General features: G+C 46.2%; 1 protein-coding gene across 1 annotated transcript in view; it reads right to left on the reverse strand.

Annotated features, from left to right (window-relative positions):
- BLTP3B (bridge-like lipid transfer protein family member 3B) overlaps positions 1–26,685 on the reverse strand; it is a 176,019-nt gene that overhangs the window by 57,834 nt on the left and 91,500 nt on the right. The window contains exons 11-14 of the mRNA XM_063447767.1: positions 16,647–16,759; positions 15,972–16,113; positions 4,451–4,644; positions 2,196–3,592 (exon numbers count right to left, since the gene is read on the reverse strand). Of these exons, the coding sequence (XP_063303837.1) occupies positions 2,196–3,592; positions 4,451–4,644; positions 15,972–16,113; positions 16,647–16,759 (1,846 nt within the window). The remainder of the gene's footprint in view (positions 1–2,195; positions 3,593–4,450; positions 4,645–15,971; positions 16,114–16,646; positions 16,760–26,685) is intronic.

Raw genomic sequence — 26,685 nt, forward strand, 5'->3', positions numbered from 1 at the left:
TTTGAGTGTTAGAGGTAAATCTGAGTGGAGATTAAAGACCTCCATCATAGGTTATGTTTGCATAGCAAGGAAAGGAATAATGTATAATACTTCTGTAGGAGAATTAACTTGTCTAGGGCAAAAAGCTTATGATGATGATACAAAGAATACAACTTGGTGGTCGGCTTCAAATGTCTCAGAACCATCTAACCCGTTTGCTAGATACGCCAATTTAAAGGATGTGTGGTTTGATTTATCCATCACATCTACCTGGAGAGCCCCAGCAAATTTGTACTGGATCTTAGGTAAGAAAGCCTATTCGGAGCTGCCACAGGACTGGGAAGGGGCATGTGTGTTGGGTATGCTCAAACCATCCTTCTTCTTGTTACCGATTGAAACAGGTGAGACTTTAGGTGTTAAAGTGTATGATGTGAATCATAGGAAGAAAAGGGGACCCTTAGAGATAGGTACCTGGGAAGATAATGAATGGCCTCCCCAGCGTATCATAGATTATTATGGGCCAGCCACGTGGGCTGAGGATGGTACCTTTGGTTATAGAACCCCTATTTATATGCTCAACCGTATTATAAGATTACAGGCGGTGGTTGAGATTATCACTAATGAAACATCACAAGCGCTCAATCTCCTAGTGAAACATAATACCAGGATGAGGACAGCAGTATACCAGAATAGATTAGCCTTGGATTACCTTTTGGCAGTAGAGGGAGGTGTATGTGGGAAGTTTAACCTAAGCAATTGCTGTCTTCAAATAGATGACGAAGGGCAAGCAATAGCTGAGCTTACTAGCCATATGGTTAAACTAGCGCATGTGCCTACTCAGGTATGGAAAGGGTACAATCCAAGTAGTTGGTTTGGTAGCTGGTATGAGTGGTTTGGAGGGCTTAAGGCAGTGGTAGGTGGAGTCCTACTGATTTTACTGTTGTGTCTACTCCTACCGTGTCTTATACCCCTAGTAGTTAGGTCTGTGCAAAGCCTGATAGGAAGTATAGCAGAGAGGAAGGCTGCTGCACAGATAATGGCGATATATAAGTATAGGGCTCTAGATCAGGGAGAACCACTGCAGGAAGATGAATGTTGAAGATTCACATCATAAGATAAGTCTGGTCTGGTTCAAGGTAACTTGCGGTGTAAGCAAAACCAAGGTTATGTGATGCCTCAAGTAATTGTAAAATATCAAGAGGCATCAAAGGGGGGAATGTGGTGGAATCTCGGTAAAAATAAATTTAGTAGGCCGAGATTACCACGTGGCATGTGTACGTGCATATGCTGACGTATCGATCAGTTGGTTGCACGAGGCAAGATACGATCAGTAGTGTACGGAGCATGTGCAAGAATACAGGATATAGTATTCCCCCTCCTCCATTGTGCTGGACAAGCCATGCGGTCAAACAGGAAGTTAATTCTTATATTGTATTGATTGGTCAAGAGAATGTGCGGGTGGAGCTTAATATGGGAGGAGTTATATGCCTATATAAGGAGCCTGCACTATTGTCCGGGGCTCAGAATTTGCTGTATTTTGGTGACATTAGTCCCTCTGAGTCCCGATCGGTGATCCAATAAAGAATCTCTTCCTTCCTGAAGAAACCTGTGTCCATCTCTCTGTGCTTGGCTTCCGTCAGTTTCTCCGGTATCAAATTTAGTGGTCTTCTGAATTGGGTGTTTCTGTGAAAACTGGCAGAATTTACAATTAAGAAAATTGTGAATTTTTAGATCACTTTAAAAATAATAATAGATTGTAACTGTCACTTTAACAAATATCCCCCAATATGGTTCTTAGAGGAAAAGCAATGCCCCTGTCTACTTAACAGGAATATGTCCTCTTAATCCTTTAACTATATGATCTCAACATGTGCCCAGCTTTTCAAAACTTAAACAACTGTCTATTCTGAAGGGGTTGTAAGTTTGTTTGTATAGGGCCCTCTTCTTCCAATGTTCTCCTATGTCAAATGTGCTTTGTTGGAATTATTTGTCTTGGTTGATCTTTGTACAGCTTTGCAGAATATGTTGGAACTATATAAATCATTGTAGTTGATAACATCAACAACAATCCTGATACATTTTAACTCATAATTGAAAACATTTGTCTCTCCACTAGATGGTGCTGGAGCATTTTAACTGTTGCAACATTAAATTAGTCGTGTAACACGAGGCATATCATGGTTTTTCAGCCATACAGTAAGTAACCAATGTCATACCTTACTTCAAGCGATACCGGTTTCTTCTCAATCTCCAGCTCTGGTGGATTGAGAAGGGGATCATCTTTTAACCCTTTGTCAAGTTTCTGGCTATTAATGTGATTTTCTTCAAGAAGACTGAACGGACAGGAAATACTGTCATCGCTGCTCATACGGCTGCTTTCTTTAAGACTGTCTGAGATAGCCTGCTGGCATGAGGGACCATTAGTGTCTTCCTTTAATGAAGATCTATCAGAGGTAGCTTCCAAACTGGAAATCCTTGTCAGGAGTTCAGTATCGCTGGATGATTTAGAAATCAAAGTATCTGAATTGGATAAAATTATCTGCTTGTGATCTGGTTTCTCAAGAACATTTTCACCCAGTGAGATTAAATTAACTTTTGTTAAATCAACATAATTGATTATTAGATTATCACTGTTTGAGTCTTTTGATGGCGATGTAGGTTTAGTGTCTTCAATATGGTTTTCTTCATTTGAGGGGGGAGTTTTGGGTAGGTTTTCCTCTGGAAGTGGGTGTAGCAGCATGGAAACTTCAGCACTTTTGAGCAGCACACCTATCGAAACCTTGGTTTCTTCTGCTGGCTTTCCAGTCACAGCTTCCACATCTTTCTTAACATTGTCCATCAATTCCTTTAAAGATTCTTGCAACAAGAGCAAAAAAACATACTGGTAGTGATTAATTTGCATGCTAACATGTTTTTGCATGTGGGCTAGAACATGAATGTCAGCATCAGTAGACTCTTGGGTACGAGGGGATCCTAAGCTGCTGTCTAGGGACTGAGATTTCTGCAAAGAAGTATTGAAACTATCTGTCTCTGTGCTATAATATTGTTTCAGCAGCTGCTTACGCTGCAATCTCCCAGCAAAGTCGGTTGATTCACTTTTAGAAATGCCACCGGACTTCTCTTTGCCTGCTAGCATCTGCTTCTGAGATTGTAAAAAACGTGCTGGTTGGCAGATCCAAACAGAAAATGGAAATGCATCGACAAACCCAACTGGTCTTCCTTTTCCACTTTTTATTCCTTCATAATCAATCCAAAACTGAGTGAAATGTACGGCCCAAATGTCTTTAGCAGCTGAGGTTTTTAGTGCATTGCTGTTCAGTTTTGGAGTCACATAGCCTTTGTAGATGTCGTGCATTTGAGTGTCCTGCTCAAAAGCATGTCTCTGAAATATTGGATGCAAAAGATCAAAGCTTTCACGTGATCGTGGAAAAGTAGTGAATGTTTTAGAAAAAAAATCATACTCTTTAAAGTCTTGAAATATGGCTTCTAAATCTGAGCGACGGCAGTTTGGGGACTGCCTTGTGTTACTAGCTATCATTTCAGCAGTCTGGACACTGATGGCTGTAGGTTGGTCATGATGACATTCTAGCTTCTTCTGAGATGGTATGATGAACTGAAAAATAAAGAAGTTAAAATAAATATACACTAAATAAACTGGAACAGGGAATATAATTGCATGCATAGCATTATGCCTTTCATTATGGCTTCCTTTACAGATGGAATAAGCACATCAAGATTAACCTAAACTTACAGTTCACTGAAAAGATCTTCTCTACAATGCATTAGCTTAAGTGACACGGAGTTCCATCAGAAGGTAAGGGTCAGACCATTTGCTTTGCATGAGTAAAATGATACAGATGGTTAAACTTTCAAGTCACTGCTACTGCACAGCTCCTGTGAACATTAATGTAGCACTGTCACTTGGGACATCGTTGCAGTCTGTTTGCACAGAGCTCTCCCTCCTTGACACCTGATGTTGTAGGAAGCAGCGTGAACATGTGTTATAGGCCAAGAGCATCAGCTGAGCACTCTCAGCCTGTCAATGTCACCCATCACTGATCTTAGTTAGTACAGCTAATACAGAGTTATACTAGTCTGCAACAGAGTCCACAGATTGGAGCAGAGTCAAAGGTGCCAAGTGACCCTCATTCACTGTCAAACTGGTCAATATCAGTTTGCAATCGAACAGTGGGATTAAGCTAGTGGACTCCAGGCACCATCATCACTTCAATCAGATAAATTGGGTATGGTGCCTAGAATGTCTCTAAGTTTTACAGACATTCCCTATTATTTCATAACACTGTAAGCCAGACACATCAGGCCTAGAAAGAGTTCATGGAGCCAAGATGTCATAGTTACCGATGTTGGAAACCTCTTCTGTTGTTGGGATAGCATAAACCAGCAGTTATGCCAACATTATCTAAATTAAATTAAAAAATAAAAAAATGTAAAAAAATTAGTTAATATTTACCTTCAACATTAGTCCATCTACTCTGATATCAACATGCTCATCAGACTTGGAACTATCGGTCAGTTTATACATGGCCATAAACTGATCAAGACTTTGTCTCAAATCCAGTATAAATTGGTTCAACCATACAATACTTCGCTCGTCTAAGGTGAACTGGAGGGCATTTAGCTGTACATACAGGTTGGAACTTGGAACTGATAAGAAAAAGAAATAAAGATTACAAATAGAAACATACACAAACAGGCCATCATAGCATATGTGACAATATAATTAAACTGTAGTCATATTAAAGTGACTTTCTTCCCTCAAAATAACTTCTTCTCACTTAAGTTGTTCTGAGCCCCGGAGTCCCTGAATGAAGTCTTACTATATGGTATTAAACCAAATTAGAGCAGTTCAACACCCAAGACGCCTGTCCCTTTGCTGTTTTACTACTGTATTGAGCAGAGAAGTGATTCATTCACAAGTATTGGTACTGGTGATTGGTTGAGAGCATAACTTGACACACTCAGATAATCAGTTACTTCCTATTTTGAGTACTGTAATTGAAGAGTTCCTTAATGCTTAGTATGGTGGCCAAACATAAAAAGGGTCAGAAGAGCATCTTAGACATTCAAAAACAGTTTAACGCCACTAGATAAGACCTCTAGGGACTCAAGCGCTCAAAACAGCTTTAAAGGGTCAATCTTGTTTTGAGGGAAGAGATCCCTTTAAATCAAAAGTTGTAAATTACACTAGCCCGTTATTTAGTACAAAAATAAAATAAAACAAGGGTAGGCAAAGGGTAGAACATGTGGCCATTTCTGCATTAAAGTCTACGGTATATTAAATAATATTTTTATATAATGTAAATTATAAAGAATTTAAATTGTATGGTATCTGAATATGCACCCTTTGCTGCTCTACATTTCAGTGAAAGCAAATAATGAGAAATGCAATGGAATGAAAGTTGTACTCGGATTGGTCTATATAGTTTTTCATGTAGACAGTCAATGTGAATCTGGCATGGATTCAAACAAGGGCAACTGACTAGTTAAAGTGGTAACATTCTCATAAAGAACAATAAAAGGTAAGTGCTAATTCACAAACAATATGTATGTAGGCAGCAACCTTAATGAAGGGGATCCCTCCAACCCTTCAAAGAACACGGAATAGTAAAAAGACAGGCAAGGCTGCGCCAATAAAACAGTAAAAAATAAATATGAGAGAAACAACATTCCAATAGTAAGGGTATAATCTACTGGAATAGGTAGTCGGAAATAAAAGTCTCACTAAAATATCAGGATAGGGTGGGGGTGAAATTCTCAGGAGTGGATCCGTCCGGATGGTTTAAAATATCCGTATATGTGGAGAGACGAAGGGGAGATACAACGACTAATAGTGCAATATGCCAAAATCCAGGGATAAAATTTAATAAAAATAAGTAATACACAAATCACATTGAAAAAAGCTATACCAGCTCTGGGATGGAGGGCATATAGCGGTGTAAATGTCAATACAGTCTGGGTACCCAAGAAAGGACCCGAAAGGAACGTTGTTTCTCTTATATTTATTTTTTACTGTTTTATTGGCGCATGCCTGCTATAATGAAGTTGTATGTAAAAGTTTGGCATATTTCATCAGATAGACGAAACATAAAAACAGCTTTAGCGCAACAATGCATTTTTGGTATATAGATCATGCCCCTGCAGTCTTTCTGCTCTCTAGGTGTGACTCACACAGCCTTAATGAGAAAAGGTTTAATTTTCAAGCAATTTTACAGCACAGTGTGTTTACGTGTAAAGTTATTTTTCTCCTACTCTATTAATTGAATTTTAATTACACACAGGAGGCTGCTGCAGGCTCAAACAGGCAATTAACAGAGTAGGAGATTAGAACGTCTAAATTAAAATTGCACTGTTATCCATCTGGGGACATTACATAGTTGAGAAAGACCCCCAACAATGACATCACAGCTGGTGGTCCGGTGGTCATATAGGGGATAGGAAAGGTGAGATATACTTACAAGACCTATTCCTTGCGGGCACTGCCATTTTCTTTCAACCAGTCCTGTGCCAGTAGTCGACATCACAGATGTATTCTTGCTCATGCGCAAGAGTACAGCACTGATGTCTAAGGAGAATGCTGCAAGACCACGGACTCCTCCATAGATACAGCGAATATCTCTACAGCCGTCGAGATAGATACTTCCCTACGACAGTAGCTCCACCCAGTGTATAAAGTGTCAGGCGTAGGAAATATACTTAAACATAATAGTCCAAGTGAAATTTCAACAGTCAGCATGAGTATTTCATAAAGATTTTATCTTTATGAAATACATATTTTGCAGAAAGGGGGTGGTGGTGGGGCAGTGTGCGACAGCGCCGCTTTAAACATACTGTGCAATAAGTAAAGTTTAAAAATTGGGCATGAGGTGTGGCTAAGGTTGCATAAACAAAGTTATTTAACTCCTAAATGGAAAAGAACTGAGCAGTAAGACTGCATGTTTTACACACAAAAGCCACTTAATTAAGCTAAAAGTTGTTTTGGTGTTTAGAGTGTCATTTTAGCACATTTTAAAGGAACACTAAAAGGTCCCTCTGCCTCCATGGTTCCTTGACTCCTTTAGCCATGAAAGGGTTAAAAGCCCTTTTAAGGACTTACCGAATGCTGACCTGAGCACAATCTGGGAACCTGAAACGCATGCACGGTGAACAGCACGCACGCATTAGGCTTTCCACATAGGAAAGCACTGACTCAATGCTTTTCTATATGGTTTTTCAAGACGCTGGACATTCTCAAGCAAAGCGTGAGGATGTCTAGTATTGTTTCACGGAATTAAACTCCTTAAAAACGTCAGGAAGCATCACTAGTGTCTGTAAACATTGCAGTTTCTCTCAACATTGCACTGTTAATGGGATAGGGACACTGCACTCAGACCACTTCAATAAGGTGAAGTGGTCAGGGTGCCTGTAGTGTCCCTTTAAGGAAAACTATGGAATTGCTTCTCAAAAGTCTTCTTCACATTGCTGAAGTTCAACAAATCTTGTAGCCTTGAATAAGCAAAGTAGGTTAATTCACCAGGGCCTAAAATTTCCACAAATTCTGTGTTGCTAATTAAAGGAACACTATAGGGTCAGGAACGCAAACAGGTATTCCTGACCCCATAGTGTTAAAACCACCATCTAGCCCCCCTGGTCCCCTCATGCCTCCCTAAATATAGCAAAATCGTACTTGTATTCAAGCCTGAAGCTGCTGGCTCATCCCTGTCTGCCTCAGACCAGCAAGCAGTCTGCTGACATCATCAGAAGTGGTAGCCTGATCCAATCACAGTGCTTCCCCATAGGATTGGCCGAGACTGACAAGGAGGCAGATCAGGGGCAGAGCCAGCACAATTCAAACACAGCCCTGGCCAATCAGTATCTCCTCATAGAGATTAATTGAATCAATGCATCTCTATGAGGAAAGTTCAGTGTCTGCATTCAGAGGGAGGAGACACTGAATGTTTGGATGCAGTTAAGGCAGCCATGACCCAGGAAGGATCTCTAACAGCCATCTGAGGAGTGGCCAGTGAAGGTATCAGTAGGCTGTAATGTAAACACTGCATTTTCTCTGAAATGACAGTGTTTACAGCAAAAAGCCTGAAGGTAATGATTCTACTCACCAGAACAAATTTAATAAGCTGTAGTTGTTCTGGTGACTATATTGTCCCTTTAAGGTTTATATGAGTGCCATAAAATGCTACAAATTATAGTAAACTAAAAAAAGAAACCGTATAAGACTTACATGGGAAAGGGAATAGTGAATGTGGCCCTGCATGCATTTCGAACTACTACCCTTTGACAGGAGCTTGTACAAGAGTTTTCTTGCTCTCCCCTGTCCCCTGTTACTCAGTACTATGATTAGACCTGTATATTGCCAGCCTACAGATCTCATGCTGAGAATTGTTTGACAGTCGGGGGAGGAATTTATTTTTAAATTGCATTAAATGGAAATCTATACACCTGCAAGCATTTCCGCTCTGATCTTCAGGATCCAGATGTGCAAAGTTGGCAGAGACGTAACTTGCCAATAGATTCACCGCTGTAATTGATACAAAAAGTATTTTCTAACAAGTGTTGACAGGATAGGGTAACTTTTGCAACCAGGAAATGCCTGGTTTGTTTTTTCCAGTTTTCTTTTTGTTTGTTTAACTTTTGTGTCACAATAAAAATATTTGTACCTTTAAAGTGTTTTGCATACAGTGTAAAATAAACGTCAAAAATCACAATAAGGGGGCGTGGCCGGACCGTGCATGGAGTAGGACGCATCTAACCGCAGCTCCGTGGCCCCAGCACACTATAGCACCGATATTCGAGCCGGAATCGACCCAAAATGGGTAAATCAAGAAAATTGAACACCCCGGGACCCTCCCAGACTGGCTCGCCGAGCCGAACCGCGGGACCCATGGACAGGTACCTCGGAACTCCGAGAGACTCGCGGGCACACCAGGCCGCGGCCAAAATGGCGCCGACCTCGCCTGACCAGCGCAACACTGAGAGCCCCACGTGCAGCCCGGCCAGAGGGGAATCCCTCACTCAAATGGCGGCAGACATAGCCACAATCACAGCGAACATGATGTCCAAGTCGGACAAAACTGATTTACTGGCAGAAATCCGAACTGCGATCAGAGAAGAGGTCATGGAGGTAAGGAGAGACCTGACAGCCCTGGAGCGCAGGGTGGAAGAGCTAGAGGCAGACAGAGCCCAAAACATACAGCAGCACCAAGCTACTGAAACAGCTGCCACCAGGCAGGGCAATGTCCTGTTGGAACTTAGGAGAAATCTAGAGGACCTGGACAATCGCGGACGCAGAAATAACATCCGCATACGCGGGCTGCCTGAGTCCACCGGGGAGGCACTACCGGAACTCCTACGGGGCCTGTTCACTCTCATCCTTGGGGACAGGGCCCCGGCGGACTTTGGCATTGAACGGGCCCACAGAGCACTGCGCCCTGCATCCGCGGACGGCCCGCCAAGAGATGTCATCTGCTACCTGCTTTCCTACTCGTTGAAGGATGACATTATGAGGGAAGCACGGAGTCGACAAAACCTCACCTACATGGAGGCCCACATCTCCCTATACCAAGATCTCTCTGTGCTCACACTAGAAGCGAGGAGGGCCCTGCGCCCACTCACCACCATGCTCCGAGATCAGCGGATACAATACAAATGGGGGTTTCCCTTTAGCCTGCAGGCGAAGGTGGGCAACACATGGCACATCGTGCGCTGGCCAGCGGACGTCCCACGATTCTTACGGGCCGCAGGCCTCCCAGCAGTGACAGTATCTAATTGGATCCTCGAAAGACAACCAACGCGCCAGAATGCACCACGTGAAAGACCGGGCACCGGCCTCACAGGAGGTGGATTCCGCCGGGGTGGCCCGGACAGCCATGAGGAATGATCTACCCTGGGGCCGGGACCCGGCGGGGCGGGGAACCAGCTCTCGGCCCAACACCCCAGCCCTATACATGGACACTCCACTGCACCTAGACGGGCAACCCTACCCCCCCCAGGGTCTACGTCGGAGACCGGCCTGCCTATCCAGCACACAGCTACTTGATCCGGAGCTGCTGCAGACCCACTGGGTATGTACTTGACCCCTTACTTTGGGCCCCTACTACTATGGAACTGGCCAGAAGGGCATGACACTGTAACGGGAGGGAACCACACAACTGGGGCGGGGGGCTCTGGTGGGTACATGGAACACCCGGGGAAGCATAAGGGAGGGGACACCCCACGCTATGCATGCCCAACAGTCAGCAATGTGCAGTGGCCCGGGACAGACCCTGGACTCACCCCTAAATGAGCCCTTTTTCGCCTGGAGGCGCATCTCCCCAGACCCTGCCAAACCCCGAGATTGCCTAGTACGTAGGCAATATAGCCTGACCCAGGGCCTGCTGAAAGATGTAAGGGTGGGAAAGAAATGGCCCCTGGGGAGGGGGGTTAAAGGGAAAATTGCATGTCGTGAACTGTTATGTACTGCTCTAAGGTTTAAATTGTTTATAATGTTTCTCAGTTTTAAACTGCATTTGGCCGCACACGCACCAACACGGGAGTGAGGGACACCCCACAGCTCCCGTTGGTTGGGGGAGGGAGGGCCGGGACGGGAGCCCGAGGTGACATCTGGTCCCCATGGGGACTATTGAGCTATAACGCTACAACACGTACCCACTAAGGGACCATTACAGCCTGGAGAGGCACTTAGGCGGATTACGGGGCACTACCCCATACGAGTCCCCCGAAACGATGGGGACGATTCCGACTAATCTTGATCAGTGGGCTGGGATCCATGGGAGCAGGGTGACACATACGGAGGCACACACCTGTACGGGCGACCCACGTGCCCCTTGTAACTGACTCGCGCTATATGAATATTCGGAGGCAACTCTGGTGACACACCCCGAGGGGACTTGACACCGGGGGGCGACTAACTCCGAAGCGAGTACCTGTTACCTACCACACGGACTGACTCCCCCACTGACACCGAACCGACTTTACTTCCCACCCCCTCTCATACCCTACCCCCCCCCCCTACTTTGACGACCCTATCCCCCCCATCCCCTGTGCAGTCGGGGATGGGTCCTAAAGATGAATCGGCACCACTCACTCTTTGGTCAAATAACGTTAGAGGCTTGAACGTGCCCGAGAAACGGACCCAAATTCTCCCATAATATCCCGTTCATATGTACTGAACAACGACCAGACCCAGGGGGTAGATACCTGTTTCTCAAGGGGACAATAGCACAACACTCTTACACATTCGCCTGCCTATATGCCCCGAATCGCAACCAACACGTCTTCCTTACCAAAACTCTTGCAAAACTAGACAAATTCAGGGAAGGACTCTTGGTTCTAGCAGGAGATCTTAACATGCCGCTGGACGCTAGACTAGACACCTCTAGAGGGGAAAGCTCGATACCAGGTCATTGCATACGCGCTGCCGGGAGGGCTCTGACACGATGTGGCCTAGTTGATTGCTGGAGGGCGGCAAACCCTGACTGCAGGGACTACACCTATTACTCGGCCGTGCACCGGCGTTACAGCCGGATCGATTACATTTTTGTGGCACAAGAAGCCCTGCCACTGCTCCGTAAGGCGACCATAGGCTTGATGGCGGGGTCAGACCACGCCCCGATCACTGTCCAGATACAATCACCACTGTACAAACCCACTGAAAGACAATGGAAGCTAAATGAGAACATGCTCCTACACCTAGGGGACACTGACCCGGCCAGACTAACATTACAACAGTACTTTGACACAAACACTACCCCTGATGTACAGCCGCTGACAGTGTGGGAGGCACACAAATGTGTCATACGGGGTCACTATATAAAGGTCTGCACACAGCGAAAAAAGGACAACGCACGCCAACTAAACACACTGAACTCACAAATCGCGACCCTAGAGCAAACCCACAAGCAAAATCAGGACGAGGACATATTCCTCCGACTGACGACGCTTCGGAAACAGAGGAGGGACATACTAGCCCAGGGCCTCCTGCGTACCATTAAGAAATCAGCTAGGTTCTTTTTTGAACACTCCGATAAGAGCGGGAGATTGCTGGCCCGCCAACTCCGAGACCGGAGGAGGGCGAGCCACATCCATAAAATTAGACCCAAGGACGGGACGGAAACCCGTCTACCCGCCGGGATTCAGCGAGCGTTTGTAGACTACTACACAGAACTGTACAATATACCCCAAAACACATCAGACGCTGCCCGAGCACTACGCTCCCGACGGATCACTGAGTTCCTAGAACGCAACATCGATAAAAAATTGACCGCGGAAATGCGGGAAGACCTGGAACGACCCCTGTCGGCGGTAGAGCTGGCGGCGGCCCTTAAACTTTCCAAAGCCCACAAAGCCCCGGGCCCAGACGGCCTTCCCCTACAGTATCTACGCACGTTTAAGGATGTTTTGCTACCACACCTTCTACTGGGCCTCAACTCCATACTGGAGGGGGGCCGTTTCCCCACTGACACCTTAGCAGCCATAGTTACCGTGATACCTAAAGGGAAAGACCCGGCGAACTGCGCGAGCTACCGCCCTCTCTCATTACTGAATGCAGACCTGAAGCTGTTTGCGAAAGCCATAGCCCTGAGAATCGCGAGCCACCTCCCACACCTCATACACCCGGATCTGGTCGGATTCATCCCGGGCAGGGAAGTTAGAGACAATACGATTAAGGCCCTGAACATTCTCCATATAGCGCGGTCGCAGCGTAGGGAACTCCTACTATTGTCGACAGATGCTGAAAAGGCCTTCGATCGGGTGGACTGGTCGTACCTGGAGAGCACCCTTTCGCACATGGGCTTCGGCCCCAACATGCTGTCCTGGATGCTCTCCCTGTACACTAGTCCCACGGCACAGATCCGAATCAATGGAGCACTGTCCGCCCCTTTTCAAATCAGGAACGGCACTCGGCAAGGATGTCCGCTCTCCCCCCTCCTGTTTGCCCTCTCCCTGGAACCATTCCTGGGGGCGGTCAGACGGAACGGGGGAATATCCGGCTTCTCCCATGGTCGCCACGAATACAGAGTGGCAGCATACGCTGACGATATGCTGTTTTTCCTCACTCAGCCACTGATATCACTGCCGAACCTCCTCACAGCATTTCAGGAGTTCGGAACACTCTCCAACTTAAAACTCAATACAGATAAGTCAGAGGCCCTCTACCTCCCCCCCCCACGCAGCCCCCCACCCCACCTATACTCCCAATACCGCTTCAAATGGTGTGACACCAAACTGAAATATTTGGGAATCTGGCTGCCCAAAGACACATCCCAATTATACCTACACAATTATCAACCATTGCTACACTCCCTGATGGTGGACATCAAGAAATGGTCCCCATACTATATCTCCTGGTTTGGACGCATTAATGCGATCAAGATGAACGTGTTGCCCAGGATACTATACCTTTTCCAAACAGTACCGATCACCGTGCCCAAAGCCTTTTTTAGCTCCCTATCGACTGCTATTCGACAATTCGTCTGGAAATCCCGCCAGACCCGGATTAAAAAATCCACGCTAGAACTCCCAAAGCGGAAAGGAGGCACAGGTCTGCCCTCCATTGAGACCTACTACCGCGCCACACACTTGCATAGGCTGGCAGACTGGCACGTACAATACCCCACAAAGCAATGGGTAACCCTCGAGCTAGATCAAGCGGACAGGAAAATTCCCTCCAGACTGTGGCTACACACCGCCACACACTCTGACTTACGCACCGGTAACCCCCTAATTGACGCCTCGATCAGGGTATGGACAGCCGTACGCTACAGACTTAGGCTCACTACCTCCCCTAGCCCATTAACCCCCATCACCTATAACCCAGACTTGGCAGACGCACTGACACAACGAGATTTAGCTGGTCTCCAGCAGGCTGACTGGATGTACCTGCACCAATGGTGTAATACGAGGGGACTTATACCGCTCACGGAATTATGCCCAGACAGACCTCCGACGTTACTTGAACGGTTCAGATACCACCAAATACACACCTACTATCACTCTCTACCTGGCCGAGGGCACCTACTCAGACCCCTCACCAACTTTGAACTCTTATGCACACACAGACTACAGGTACACAGAGGTATCTCCACCATATATGCATGGCTCATGGCCCAGGCCAATGGGGATGTGGAACTCAAGTTCAGGAGGCACTGGGAGACAGATTCAGGGGAAACACTCACCCCACAGGACTGGGACAAGATATACACTCTCACCCATAAATGCTCCATTAGCTCGAAGTATCAAGAGCTAAATTACAAAATCTTGACCCGCTGGTATAGAACCCCAGACATACTACACTCCATGGACAACAACACACCAGACACATGTTGGAGATGCGGCACACACAGAGGCACATTCATCCACGTATGGTGGGAATGTCCCGACATCAACCCTTACTGGGAGAGAATCAGGGTAGAGATAAACAAAATTACAGGGACAGGGATGCGCTTAGACCCCCTAACGATGCTGCTACACCATACCCCCGTTCCCATAAAGACCTATAAGAAGTCCTTAACTTTACCATTGCTTAATGCGGCTAAGGCCCTTCTCCCCGCAATGTGGAAGCAGAGGGGGGCGCCAACCCTCCAGCAATGGATAACGAAGGTAGAGGAAATCCACGCGGTGGAGTCCCTCACGGCGGACCTTTATGGCAGACAGGAACAGAGTGCATTGACCTGGTATCCCTGGGAGGTGTATCTGGCCAATGGAACCATCAATTCGCGTGGAATATCCCAAGGGCCATAGGGAACAACCAAGAGCAAAGCTAATCTTGACAGACACCCTCCCCTCCACCCCCCCCATCCCTCACCCCTTTCCCGGACTGGACGACAGACATATCCCCTACGACTGACTCGGACAGACCCTTGGGAGAGACTCACTGACAAATACACACGAGACGTAAGACTTGAGGGGCCATGTAGGGCACGGTGGACGTAAGACCTGAGATCACCTGTACAACGCAATTCTCCTGACTACCAACCCAGATTCCAGACCGGCTCGAGTCCCATGCTGACGTTAGGGTACGAAATGCAAACATACCCCCAGCCTAATCCTCACTCATGTCAAAAATTGAACGTAAAAACGTTAGCTTACAGGGCCCTTGCCTACTCAACCTTGAGGTTAACATGGGGCGGAAATATGGGCACACATGAGTACCTCTTACCCCAGAAGCGTTCCCTGATAGGGCGGCTCAGCGATGAGCCCGGTAATACTCTGTTCCAAGGGCACACTGATGATGTAGAAAAACTAGCTGGCATCAGAGGTAAACGGGGGGATACAGCACGACAAACTAAGATTACTCATAGTAGTATAAACCCACACTAATGTGACTCAGAGTCGTCTTAATGTAGAGAACAAATGGTAGAAGTCACGGATTGAGACCTGGTGATACCACTCAGGTGGAGAGATTCACTCAGAACACCACCTCCGCTGCACTACACACCTCACAGTCTATACGAATTGTTGAAACCGTTTGAATTATTATGTATATTTTGCCAACTGATCTGACGAACATTTAGTATGTAACCGTTTATTGATTGTGAGTTGCAAATTACAACTGTACATATGTTTACTGACGTCACTGTTCTGTACCTTGCTACTTACCATATGTGTAAAAAACTATTTGAAAAAATAAAGATTGTCTAAAAAAAAAAAAAAAAAAAAAAAAATCACAATAAATTCATTTAACTGCCAGGTTGCAACACATAAAAGGAGGAACAACACTAATTACCCTATACTGCTGGCAAATAAATGTTGACTTTATATACACTTTTGCTGGTGATTTTAGAAACCCATGTACAGCTCTAGCACATACTGGGACTAATATTCTATAAAACATGTACATTCATGATAGATTATTTTTAATTAAATTAAACAAATCGTAAAAATCTACCAAGATTATGATCACTATACATTGGTTTGAACAGGTTTCAGCAGGCTTTAGGATTTTTGCCCAAAATAAACCACAAACAAGAATGCCTTACTAGGAAAATTCTTTCCATCTGGGAAATAATATTCAGTAAATTCAATATGAATTGCAGACATTTCCTGTGGAAGATACAGGCTCTTCTTATTGCAGGAAATCATTGTTTTAGGGGACGAACGACACAAATCAGCTGTAGAAACCTGAAAGAAAAAAAAAGAAGAATATATATATATATATATATATATATATATTTATTTTTGAACAATTTAATCTGGTACTGCCAGAAGTGGTCCCCAATACTTATACGAGTAAAAAACATATTATTCCGTCCACAGAGAAGTGCAATTTTGTGATATTGACTTAACACCGGCAGCCTTAGGATACTCACAAAGTTGAATGTAATCAACTATAAACAGCCCGTCGCAACTGAACCAGTACAGTATGCAGCTGCCTTTGTTAGTCTGCTATGAACAGAATGCACATGTTAAACTGGTGCAGGAACATCAGCTGTATTTTAACCTTGATTGCTTGTAGATCGTTTAATCTTGGTGCTTAGTGAATAACTCTGAAAGTGTCTTATTTCAGATATTATTCTTTAACTATGTAATCTTTTCAATATCTGTAAATATCATGCACTGATATGTCTGGAGCTACTCAACCTAACTGCGAGACTGAAAATTACATTGTATTTATGAAAAACAAGCAAGAAGTGACACTTTTTAAAAAATTTTACCTGAAAAATATTTAAGTCAGCAAGTCTGACAACAAAAGAACTGGACATTAGTTTGGATTTGAGGTGCTCTCCTGGACCTGTTACAAGTGGCCCTTTAACATTCGATTCGGAACCTGCAAAAAGGGAAAAAAATAAAATAAAACAATTCAGGTAACAAGAGTCTATATCAAACAGTTTCTTGATACATCCAAAGACTTTAATCATCCCCGATCAATAATACTGGCTCCCTGGTGCCTCCCCACCCGGTTAGAGGGTTTAAAACCTTTTATTTACTTACCTTGTCCCTCGGCGCTGAGTCAATGCTCCGCCCCCTCCAGACGGCTTGCAACGAGCAGTTGCCAATGTGCATGCACAGCAACTGCCATGCGCACATTAGACCTCCCATAGTCAGTGGCGTCGCTAGGGGGGCGGGCGGAGGGGGCCATGGCCCCCATTGTGCCCCCCCCGAATGCCGGTAACTTGGTGGCCATGGGCTTAAATTATATTCCCTCGGACTATAACAGTCTGTTACAGCCTGAGGGAATGCAGGGCAGAGGTTCTGGAGAGATGCTGGAATGGAGCACTGACAGGCTCCCTTCTGATTTCCCAGGAGCTTCCCCAGCACAAGCTCCGCCCCCAAACAAAGCGCCACCTCCAGAACATAAGCCCCACCCCCAACCGTTAAGCAGCAGACCTTGCTGCTGTTGAAAAGGCCAGAAGATGGCTGTCTGACCGCCCAGCACCAGCCTCCAGTGACAGGCTTGATATGCTCAGGTGTGTGTGTGTATATGGACTCAGCAGTCTATATGTGTGTGTGTATGGACTCAGCAGTCTGTGTGTGTGTGTGTGAGTGTGTGTATGGACTCAGCAGTCTGTGTGTGAGTGTGTGTATGGACTCAGCAGTCTGTGTGTGAGTGTGTGTATGGACTCAGCAGTCTGTGTGTGAGTGTGTGTATGGACTCAGCAGTCTGTGTGTGAGTGTGTGTATGGACTCAGCAGTCTGTGTGTGAGTGTGTGTATGGACTCAGCAGTCTGTGTGTGAGTGTATGTATGGACTCAGCAGTCTGTGTGTGTGTGTGTGTGTGTGTGTGTATGGACTCAGCAGTCTGTGTGTGAGTGTGTGTATGGACTCAGCAGTCTGTGTGTGTGTGTGTGTATGGACTCAGCAGTCTGTGTGTGAGTGTGTGTATGGACTCAGCAGTCTGTGTGTGTGTGTGTGTATGGACTCAGCAGTCTGTGTGTGAGTGTGTGTATGGACTCAGCAGTCTGTGTGTGAGTGTGTGTATGGACTCAGCAGTCTGTGTGTGAGTGTGTGTATGGACTCAGCAGTCTGTGTGTGAGTGTGTGTATGGACTCAGCAGTCTGTGTGTGAGTGTGTGTATGGACTCAGCAGTCTGTGTGTGAGTGTGTGTATGGACTCAGCAGTCTGTGTGTGAGTGTGTGTATGGACTCAGCAGTCTGTGTGTGAGTGTATGTATGGACTCAGCAGTCTGTGTGTGTGTGTGTGTGTGTGTGTGTATGGACTCAGCAGTCTGTGTGTGAGTGTGTGTATGGACTCAGCAGTCTGTGTGTGAGTGTGTGTATGGACTCAGCAGTCTATATGTGTGTGTGTATGGACTCAGCAGTCTGTGTGTGTGTGTGAGTGTGTGTATGGACTCAGCAGTCTGTGTGTGAGTGTGTGTATGGACTCAGCAGTCTGTGTGTGAGTGTGTGTATGGACTCAGCAGTCTGTGTGTGAGTGTGTGTATGGACTCAGCAGTCTGTGTGTGAGTGTGTGTATGGACTCAGCAGTCTGTGTGTGAGTGTGTGTATGGACTCAGCAGTCTGTGTGTGAGTGTGTGTATGGACTCAGCAGTCTGTGTGTGTGTGTGTGTATGGACTCAGCAGTCCGTGTGTGTGTGTGTGTGTGTGTGTGTATGTGGACGCAGCAGTCCATGTGTGTGTGTATGTGTAGACGCAGCAGTCCGTGTGTGTGTGTGTGTGTGTATGTGTAGACGCAGCAGTCCGTGTGTGTGTGTGTGGACGCAGCAGTCCGTGTGTGTGTGTGTGTGTGTGTGTATAGACGCAGCAGTCCGTGTGTGTGTGTGTGTGTGTGTACGCAGCAGTCCGTGTGTGTGTGTGTACGCAGCAGTCCGTGTGTGTGTGTGTGTATGCAGCAGTCCGTGTGTGTGTGTACGCAGCAGTCCGTGTGTGTGTGGACGCAGCAGTCCGTGTGTGTGTGGACGCAGCAGTCCGTGTGTGTGTGTGTGTGTGTGTGTGGACGCAGCAGTCCGTGTGTGTGTGTGTGTGTGTTGATGCAGCAGTCTGTGTGTGTGTGTGTGTGTGTGGACCAGTGGCGTCACTGGGGGGTGGGCATGCCCCCCCCCCCCCTAGATAAGGCCGTGCCCCCCCAATTGAAAGTGAAGTTACTTCTTGCTGGGCTCCCTCCATGTTACTGAGAGCCCAGCCCCTAAGCAGATGGATCCTGCAGGCAGGGGAATCCCCCTACCTGTAAACAAGGAGAGACACTGGAGGGAGCACTTAATAGTGAGTGTTAGTGAGAGTGTGTCAGTGACATTGTGTATATACTTAATAAGTGTGTGTAAGTGTATACTTCAGCAAGAGTGTGTGTTAGAGTGTGTAAGTGACATTGTGTGCTTACTGAAGACTGTGTGAGTGACCATGCGACCAATTATATCCATAATACATTTTATAGATTATAATGAAAAAAATGTTTCTTACAGTGAACCTGTCAGACAGGTTCACTGTAACATTAATTAATGCAAACCCATTACTATAAATTAAATCCCACAATATTATAAATAAAATCCCACCAAATGAATGAAAATATTATTATTACAGCTATAAATTATATATATTACAGACAAACCAACATGCAAAACATGTGCGCTCACTCCGCCTGCCCCTGACACGCTTGCGCTAATCCTCCCCACCCCCCCACCAACACAGATACACGTACTGGCACATACACACACTCTGACACACAGATACACAAATTGAAACGCACACTAGCACATACATTCAGATACACACACATTGATGCATACACTCAGATACACACACTAAAACACAGATACACACACATATTGACATGCACAGAAGTCATACTTTATAGATTTGATTGTGAGTGTGATTTCCGGGATATTGTGTATGATCTGCGGGTGTCAGGGAGCCACATTCAACATGTGAGAGTGACTTGGGATGTCTGGTATTAGGCAGTGTGCGTGTATGGGTGTATGTATTAGGCAATGTGTGTGTGTGGACACAGCAGTCCGTGTGTGTGTGTGTGTGTGTGTGTGTGTGGACACAGCAGTCCGTGTGTGTGTGGACACAGCAGTCCGTGTGTGTGTGGACACAGCAGTCCGTGTGTGTGTGTGTGTGTGTGTGTATGTGTGTATGTGGACGCAGCAGTCCGTGTGTGTGTGTGTGTGTATGTGGACGCAGCAGTCCGTGTGTGTGCGTGTGTATGGACGCAGCAGTCCGTGTGTGTGCGTGCATGTGTATGGACACAGCAGTCCGTGTGTGTGCGTGCATGTGTATGGACACAGCAGTCCGTGTGTGTGCGTGCATGTGTATGGACACAGCAGTCCGTGTGTGTGCGTGCATGTGTATGGACACAGCAGTCCGTGTGTGTGCGTGCATGTGTATGGACACAGCAGTCCGTGTGTGTGCGTGCATGTGTATGGACACAGCAGTCCGTGTGTGTGCGTGCATGTGTATGGACACAGCAGTCCGTGTGTGTGCGTGCGTGTGTATGGACGCAGCAGTCCGTGTGTGTGTGTGCGTGTGTATGGACGCAGCAGTCCGTGTGTGTGTGTGTGTGTGTATGGACGCAGCAGTCCGTGTGTGTATGGACGCAGCAGTCCGTGTGTGTGCGTGCGTGTGTATGGACGCAGCAGTCCGTGTGTGTGTGTGTGTGTGTATGGACGCAGCAGTCCGTGTGTGTGTGTGTGTGTGTGTATGGACGCAGCAGTCCGTGTGTGTGTGTGTGTGTATGGACGCAGCAGTCCGTGTGTGTGTGTGTGTGTGTATGGACGCAGCAGTCCGTGTGTGTGTGTGTGTGTGTATGGACGCAGCAGTCCGTGTGTGTGTGTGTGTGTATGGACGCAGCAGTCCGTGTGTGTGTGTGTGTGTGTGTGTGTATGGACGCAGCAGTCCGTGTGTGTGTGTGTGTGTGTGTATGGACGCAGCAGTCCGTGTGTGTGTGTGTGTGTGTATGGACGCAGCAGTCCGTGTGTGTGTGTGTGTATGGACGCAGCAGTCCGTGTGTGTGTGTATGTGTATGGACGCAGCAGTCCGTGTGTGTGTGTGTTTGTGTGTATGGACGCAGCAGTCCGTGTGTGTGTGTGTGTGTGTGTATATGTGTATGGACGCAGCAGTCCGTGTGTGTGTGTTTGTGTGTATGGACGCAGCAGTCCGTGAGAGCAGCACTATACAGGGAGCACTGACTGTCCCGGGATATTATACACACAGACCTGTATTATACAGAGAGCAGCAATATACAAGGAGCACTGACTGTATAATACAGGTCTGTTTGTGTATAATATACCAAGACAGTCAGTGCTCCCTATATTGTGTATGATCTGCGGGTGTCAGGGAGCCACATTCAACATGTGAGAGTGACTTGGGATGTCTGGTATTAGGCAGTGTGCGTGTATGGGTGTATGTATTAGGCAATGTGTGTGTGTGGACACAGCAGTCCGTGTGTGTGTGTGTGTGGACACAGCAGTCCGTGTGTGTGTGTGTGTGGACACAGCAGTCCGTGTGTGTGTGGACACAGCAGTCCGTGTGTGTGTGTGTGTGTGTGTGTATGTGTGTATGTGGACGCAGCAGTCCGTGTGTGTGTGTGTGTGTATGTGGACGCAGCAGTCCGTGTGTGTGTGTATGGACGCAGCAGTCCGTGTGTGTGCGTGTGTATGGACGCAGCAGTCCGTGTGTGTGCGTGTGTATGGACGCAGCAGTCCGTGTGTGTGCGTGCATGTGTATGGACGCAGCAGTCCGTGTGTGTGTGTGCGTGTGTATGGACGCAGCAGTCCGTGTGTGTGCGTGCGTGTGTATGGACGCAGCAGTCCGTGTGTGTGCGTGCGTGTGTATGGACGCAGCAGTCCGTGTGTGTGCGTGCGTGTGTATGGACGCAGCAGTCCGTGTGTGTGTGTGTGTGTGTGTATGGACGCAGCAGTCCGTGTGTGTGCGTGCGTGTGTATGGACGCAGCAGTCCGTGTGTGTGTGTGTGTGTGTGTATGGACGCAGCAGTCCGTGTGTGTGTGTGTGTGTGTGTGTGTATGGACGCAGCAGTCCGTGTGTGTGTGTGTGTATGGACGCAGCAGTCCGTGTGTGTGTGTGTGTGTGTGTATGGACGCAGCAGTCCGTGTGTGTGTGTGTGTGTGTGTATGGACGCAGCAGTCCGTGTGTGTGTGTGTGTATGGACGCAGCAGTCCGTGTGTGTGTGTGTATGTGTATGGACGCAGCAGTCCGTGTGTGTGTGTTTGTGTGTATGGACGCAGCAGTCCGTGTGTGTGTGTGTGTATGTGTATGGACGCAGCAGTCCGTGTGTGTGTGTTTGTGTGTATGGACGCAGCAGTCCGTGTGTGTGTGTGTATGGACGCAGCAGTCCGTGAGAGCAGCACTATACAGGGAGCACTGACTGTCCCGGGATATTATACACACAGACCTGTATTATACAGAGAGCAGCAATATACAAGGAGCACTGACTGTATAATACAGGTCTGTTTGTGTATAATATACCAAGACAGTCAGTGCTCCCTATATTGTGTATGATCTGCGGGTGTCAGGGAGCCACATTCAACATGTGAGAGTGACTTGGGATGTCTGGTATTAGGCAGTGTGCGTGTATGGGTGTATGTATTAGGCAATGTGTGTGTGTGGACACAGCAGTCCGTGTGTGTGTGTGTGTGTGGACACAGCAGTCCGTGTGTGTGTGTGTGTGTGTGTGTGGACACAGCAGTCCGTGTGTGTGTGTGTGTGTATGTGGACGCAGCAGTCCGTGTGTATGTGGACGCAGCAGTCCGTGTGTGTGCGTGTGTGTATGGACGCAGCAGTCCGTGTGTGTGCGTGTGTGTATGGACGCAGCAGTCCGTGTGTGTGCGTGTGTGTATGGACGCAGCAGTCCGTGTGTGCGCGTGCGTGTGGACGCAGCAGTCCGTGTGTGTGTGTGTGTGTGTGTGTATGGACGCAGCAGTCCGTGTGTGTGTGTGTGTGTGTGTATGGACGCAGCAGTCCGTGTGTGTGTGTGTGTGTATGGACGCAGCAGTCCGTGTGTGTGTGTGTGTGTGTGTATGGACGCAGCAGTCCGTGTGTGTGTGTGTGTGTGTGTATGGACGCAGCAGTCCGTGTGTGTGTATGTGTGTGTGTATGGACGCAGCAGTCCGTGTGTGTGTGTGTGTGTGTGTATGGACGCAGCAGTCCGTGTGTGTGTGTGTGTGTGTGTGTGTATGGACGCAGCAGTCCGTGTGTGTGTGTGTGTGTGTGTGTGTATGGACGCAGCAGTCCGTGTGTGTGTGTGTGTGTGTGTGTGTGTGTGTGTGTGTGTGTGTATGGACGCAGCAGTCCGTGAGAGCAGCACTATACAGGGAGCACTGACTGTCCCGGGATATTATACACACAGACCTGTATTATACAGAGAGCAGCAATATACAAGGAGCACTGACTGTATAATACAGGTCTGTTTGTGTATAATATACCAAGACAGTCAGTGCTCCCTATATAGTGCTGCTCTCTGTACAATACAGGTCTGTGTGTAGAATATCCTGGGACAGTCAGTGCTACCTGTATAGTGCTGCTCTCTGTATAATACAGGGCTGTGTGTATAATATCATGGTTGAAATAGTGCAGCTGAATGGGAGAATGTTTCTAACTCGGCTACTTTGGCCTTAAGTTTAAAATTACCATCTCAATTCCCTGTAAATTTTGCTTTATTGAGTAGACTGTAATCTGTACTGTGATAAGTAGGTGGAGATTAATTATGTGGGTTGGACATAGTGGGCAGAGTTTTGCAGCAGTGGGTGTGGTAAACTTTCAAGGCAGTAATCGATAGCTGTGCTGCAAAATGCCCTTGGAATTTTTTTTCAAATGTTGGCAACTGCGGCACTGTACCAAGGGAAATGTGTGTTTTTTTTTTTTAATAATCCCTGGTGGAAAATAATGAATCCTCCACCAGGGAATATTAAAAAAGAAAACCCAGAGGGGCGGAGCCAGCGCCTGAGCGTGCAAGTCGCACTACAAGACAGCTCCGAGCTCAGGACCCGCTAAACCTCGCATTTCCGCGGCTAGAACGAACTCTGAGACCCGTAAACGGGTCCCCCAGTCCCATACACCATGGGGAAGAAGGCTAAGAAAAGCCGAGCCGATCCAGGCCCCGGTTCCCAAGATATTGGCACTTTCCTGCGACAGGCACAAAGGCAAGGGCCCGCCAAGATGGCGCCGAGCGAGGCCATCCCTTACAAATGGGGCCCGCACCGCCTCACGACGGAACATGCCGGAAAGCAGGTCTCCATATCTCATGCCTCCGAGGCATCTACCTTCTTACAGTCGATGGGACTTTCACTGCCGGCAGCATCTACGGGCACCCGCACGAAATGGAACGTGGAAGACATCACCCCGTTTGCACCTAGACACATGGCACCGGAGGCGACAGGCTCCCTGACTTGAGACTCACCTAATGGACATGTTACCTACACTCGGCCTTGCTGAACACCAATGCAGGCCTACGAACAGGACTTTTAGAACTAACTCTGGTACTCGGTAAACCCGTTGATTCTAAGTGTTTCTATTGTATTTTTCGTTTAATTCAATTTTATAGTTTGCTTTTATAACGTGATAAGAATACTCGTGTATTGTTGGTAGCCGGTAAAATCTTCTAGCTTACATAAATATCGCATCTGGCTCCGTAAGCGAATAGCCCCGCGAATCTGGTTAAGATGACCTCCCCCTTCCCCTCCCATAGTATTTACTAAGAGCTTGCGCGCAACTTTAGTCCCCGCATCCTTAAGCTGAGCTCATATAGCTGATCACAAGCACCCTCCAAATACGCAGCATCGAATAAACATGCCTAGCAAGTGGGGGTTTCGAGGCGAATCTTTAAATAAAAAACGAGTGGTTTGGCAAGGGTGCTAATATCCCCAACATGCGAAGTAACTGTTAAATGTATTGTATACATCTGTTCCTCTATATGCACCTGATGTAAAACAAGTTTGAGCTATGCATACTCATAAAAATAAAGAATAAAAAAAAAAAAAAAAAACCCAAGCGGGGCTTAACATGCGGCAGGGGCGGGGTCAAACTGCGTCGAGGGCAGGGTTAAATGTGCCCCCCTACTTTTGTCCCTGGCCCACCACGTGCCCCCCCTAAAAATGAATCCTAGAGACGCCACTTCCCATAGGAAAGCATTAATCAATATATCAATGCTTTCCTATGGAGATAAATCTGATGCTGAATGTCCACATGCAGAGCCTGAGGACGTCCAAAGTCAGATACCAGACCAAAGGTCCATTGCAATTCAGGAAGTCCCTCTAGTGTCACTGTGGACAGACTTAGAGCTGCCAATTAGCTGAAGTGGTCTGGGTGCCTACAGGGTCCCTTTAAAGCAAAGTGCTTTTAGACTATGACACAGACACACTGACTTCACTGATATCGGTCACTTCATATCTATATCCCTCTAAAAAAGCAGATATTCTCATCACAGGAATAGTCACAGCAACTATTACTGTGAAGGAAAGCACAATAACCTCCTATAGGAGGGATCTCCTACTTCTCGCCTGTCCGTCAATCCTGGGCATACTCAATATGCTGACTGCATACTGTGTATTATTTTTAATGTGCTTGTTAGGAATTCTGTTAGCACAATGTATAGATGCTCTTTAATTAGAGCTTAAGTAAAGTGTACCATGACAGGTACATGTTGAGGCTACCAATGTTGTTTGCAAAGTACAGGCTGATTTTAGAACACATTCACACATTAAGACAGGCAGCATAAAAGAATCTGGAACTACTTTGACCCCCACGGATTTCATAAAAAAGTAGTTACCAGAACTCTATTTCCCTGAGTGCAACTTTAAAACTTAATTTTTACCATATGTTGGGAAATAAAGAGAGTTCCATCATAGACACTATATCGTAGAGGCCGCACATACTGCTAACATATATAATACAGGTTATTTATAATCACCACTAAATCCTTTAATTAAAAGGTTTTACTTGATAAGATGCTTTAGTTCAACCTCTAGCCGCACCAGGCATTGTCACAGCACTTTACTATTGCTACTATTACTGTATAGTTTAAAAGAAATATAAATAATGCATTAAACTGAAGGCTATGTAGTCAATTAACGGCTTTTAAATAACTAGCAGCACAGGCTGAAGGGAGTATATATATATATATATATATATATATATATATATATATATATATATATATATATATATATATATATATATATATATATATAATAGTTTAACACAACTGGGAAAAAACTTTCAGAGGCAAATGTGGACTTTGCTTAATCTATACCTTAATATTTCCAGATAGTAGCCTAGATTTATCAGAAGATTATGACTGCTCAACTTCAACTCACATGATTGTGACTTAAGCATCAATTAACCTGAATGCCTTGTGAAGCACTTTAACCCCTTAAGGACACATGACATGTGTGACATGTCATGATTCTCTTTTATTCCAGAAGTTTGGTCCTTAAGGGGTTAATTCGTGCTGAAAACAGCATTATGTGAGTATGTTTTGGGACTTGTCCTTGTTCTTCATAGCGAATAATCCAACATAGTGTTTCAATGTCTGATCTAGCTCTAGAAATTAGGCTTATTTAGAAGATCCGATTTTTTAATTGTAAACCTGACAACTCTACTGGTTAAATATAAGAAAATAAGTTAAATAATTAAGCAAAGTAAAACAAAGCAATACATCAGTTGATGGTACTCCTTTTCATTTTACATTTGAATTGTGTAGAACAGTTTGCCACGAGACAAGGTCCAAATTATTACTTTAAAAAACTCCATTCTAGAGTCTCAATATAAAAAGGGTGTTTCAGGT

This window comes from Pelobates fuscus, chromosome 3 (assembly GCF_036172605.1).
Source record: "Pelobates fuscus isolate aPelFus1 chromosome 3, aPelFus1.pri, whole genome shotgun sequence".
Lineage (NCBI taxonomy): Eukaryota > Metazoa > Chordata > Amphibia > Anura > Pelobatidae > Pelobates > Pelobates fuscus.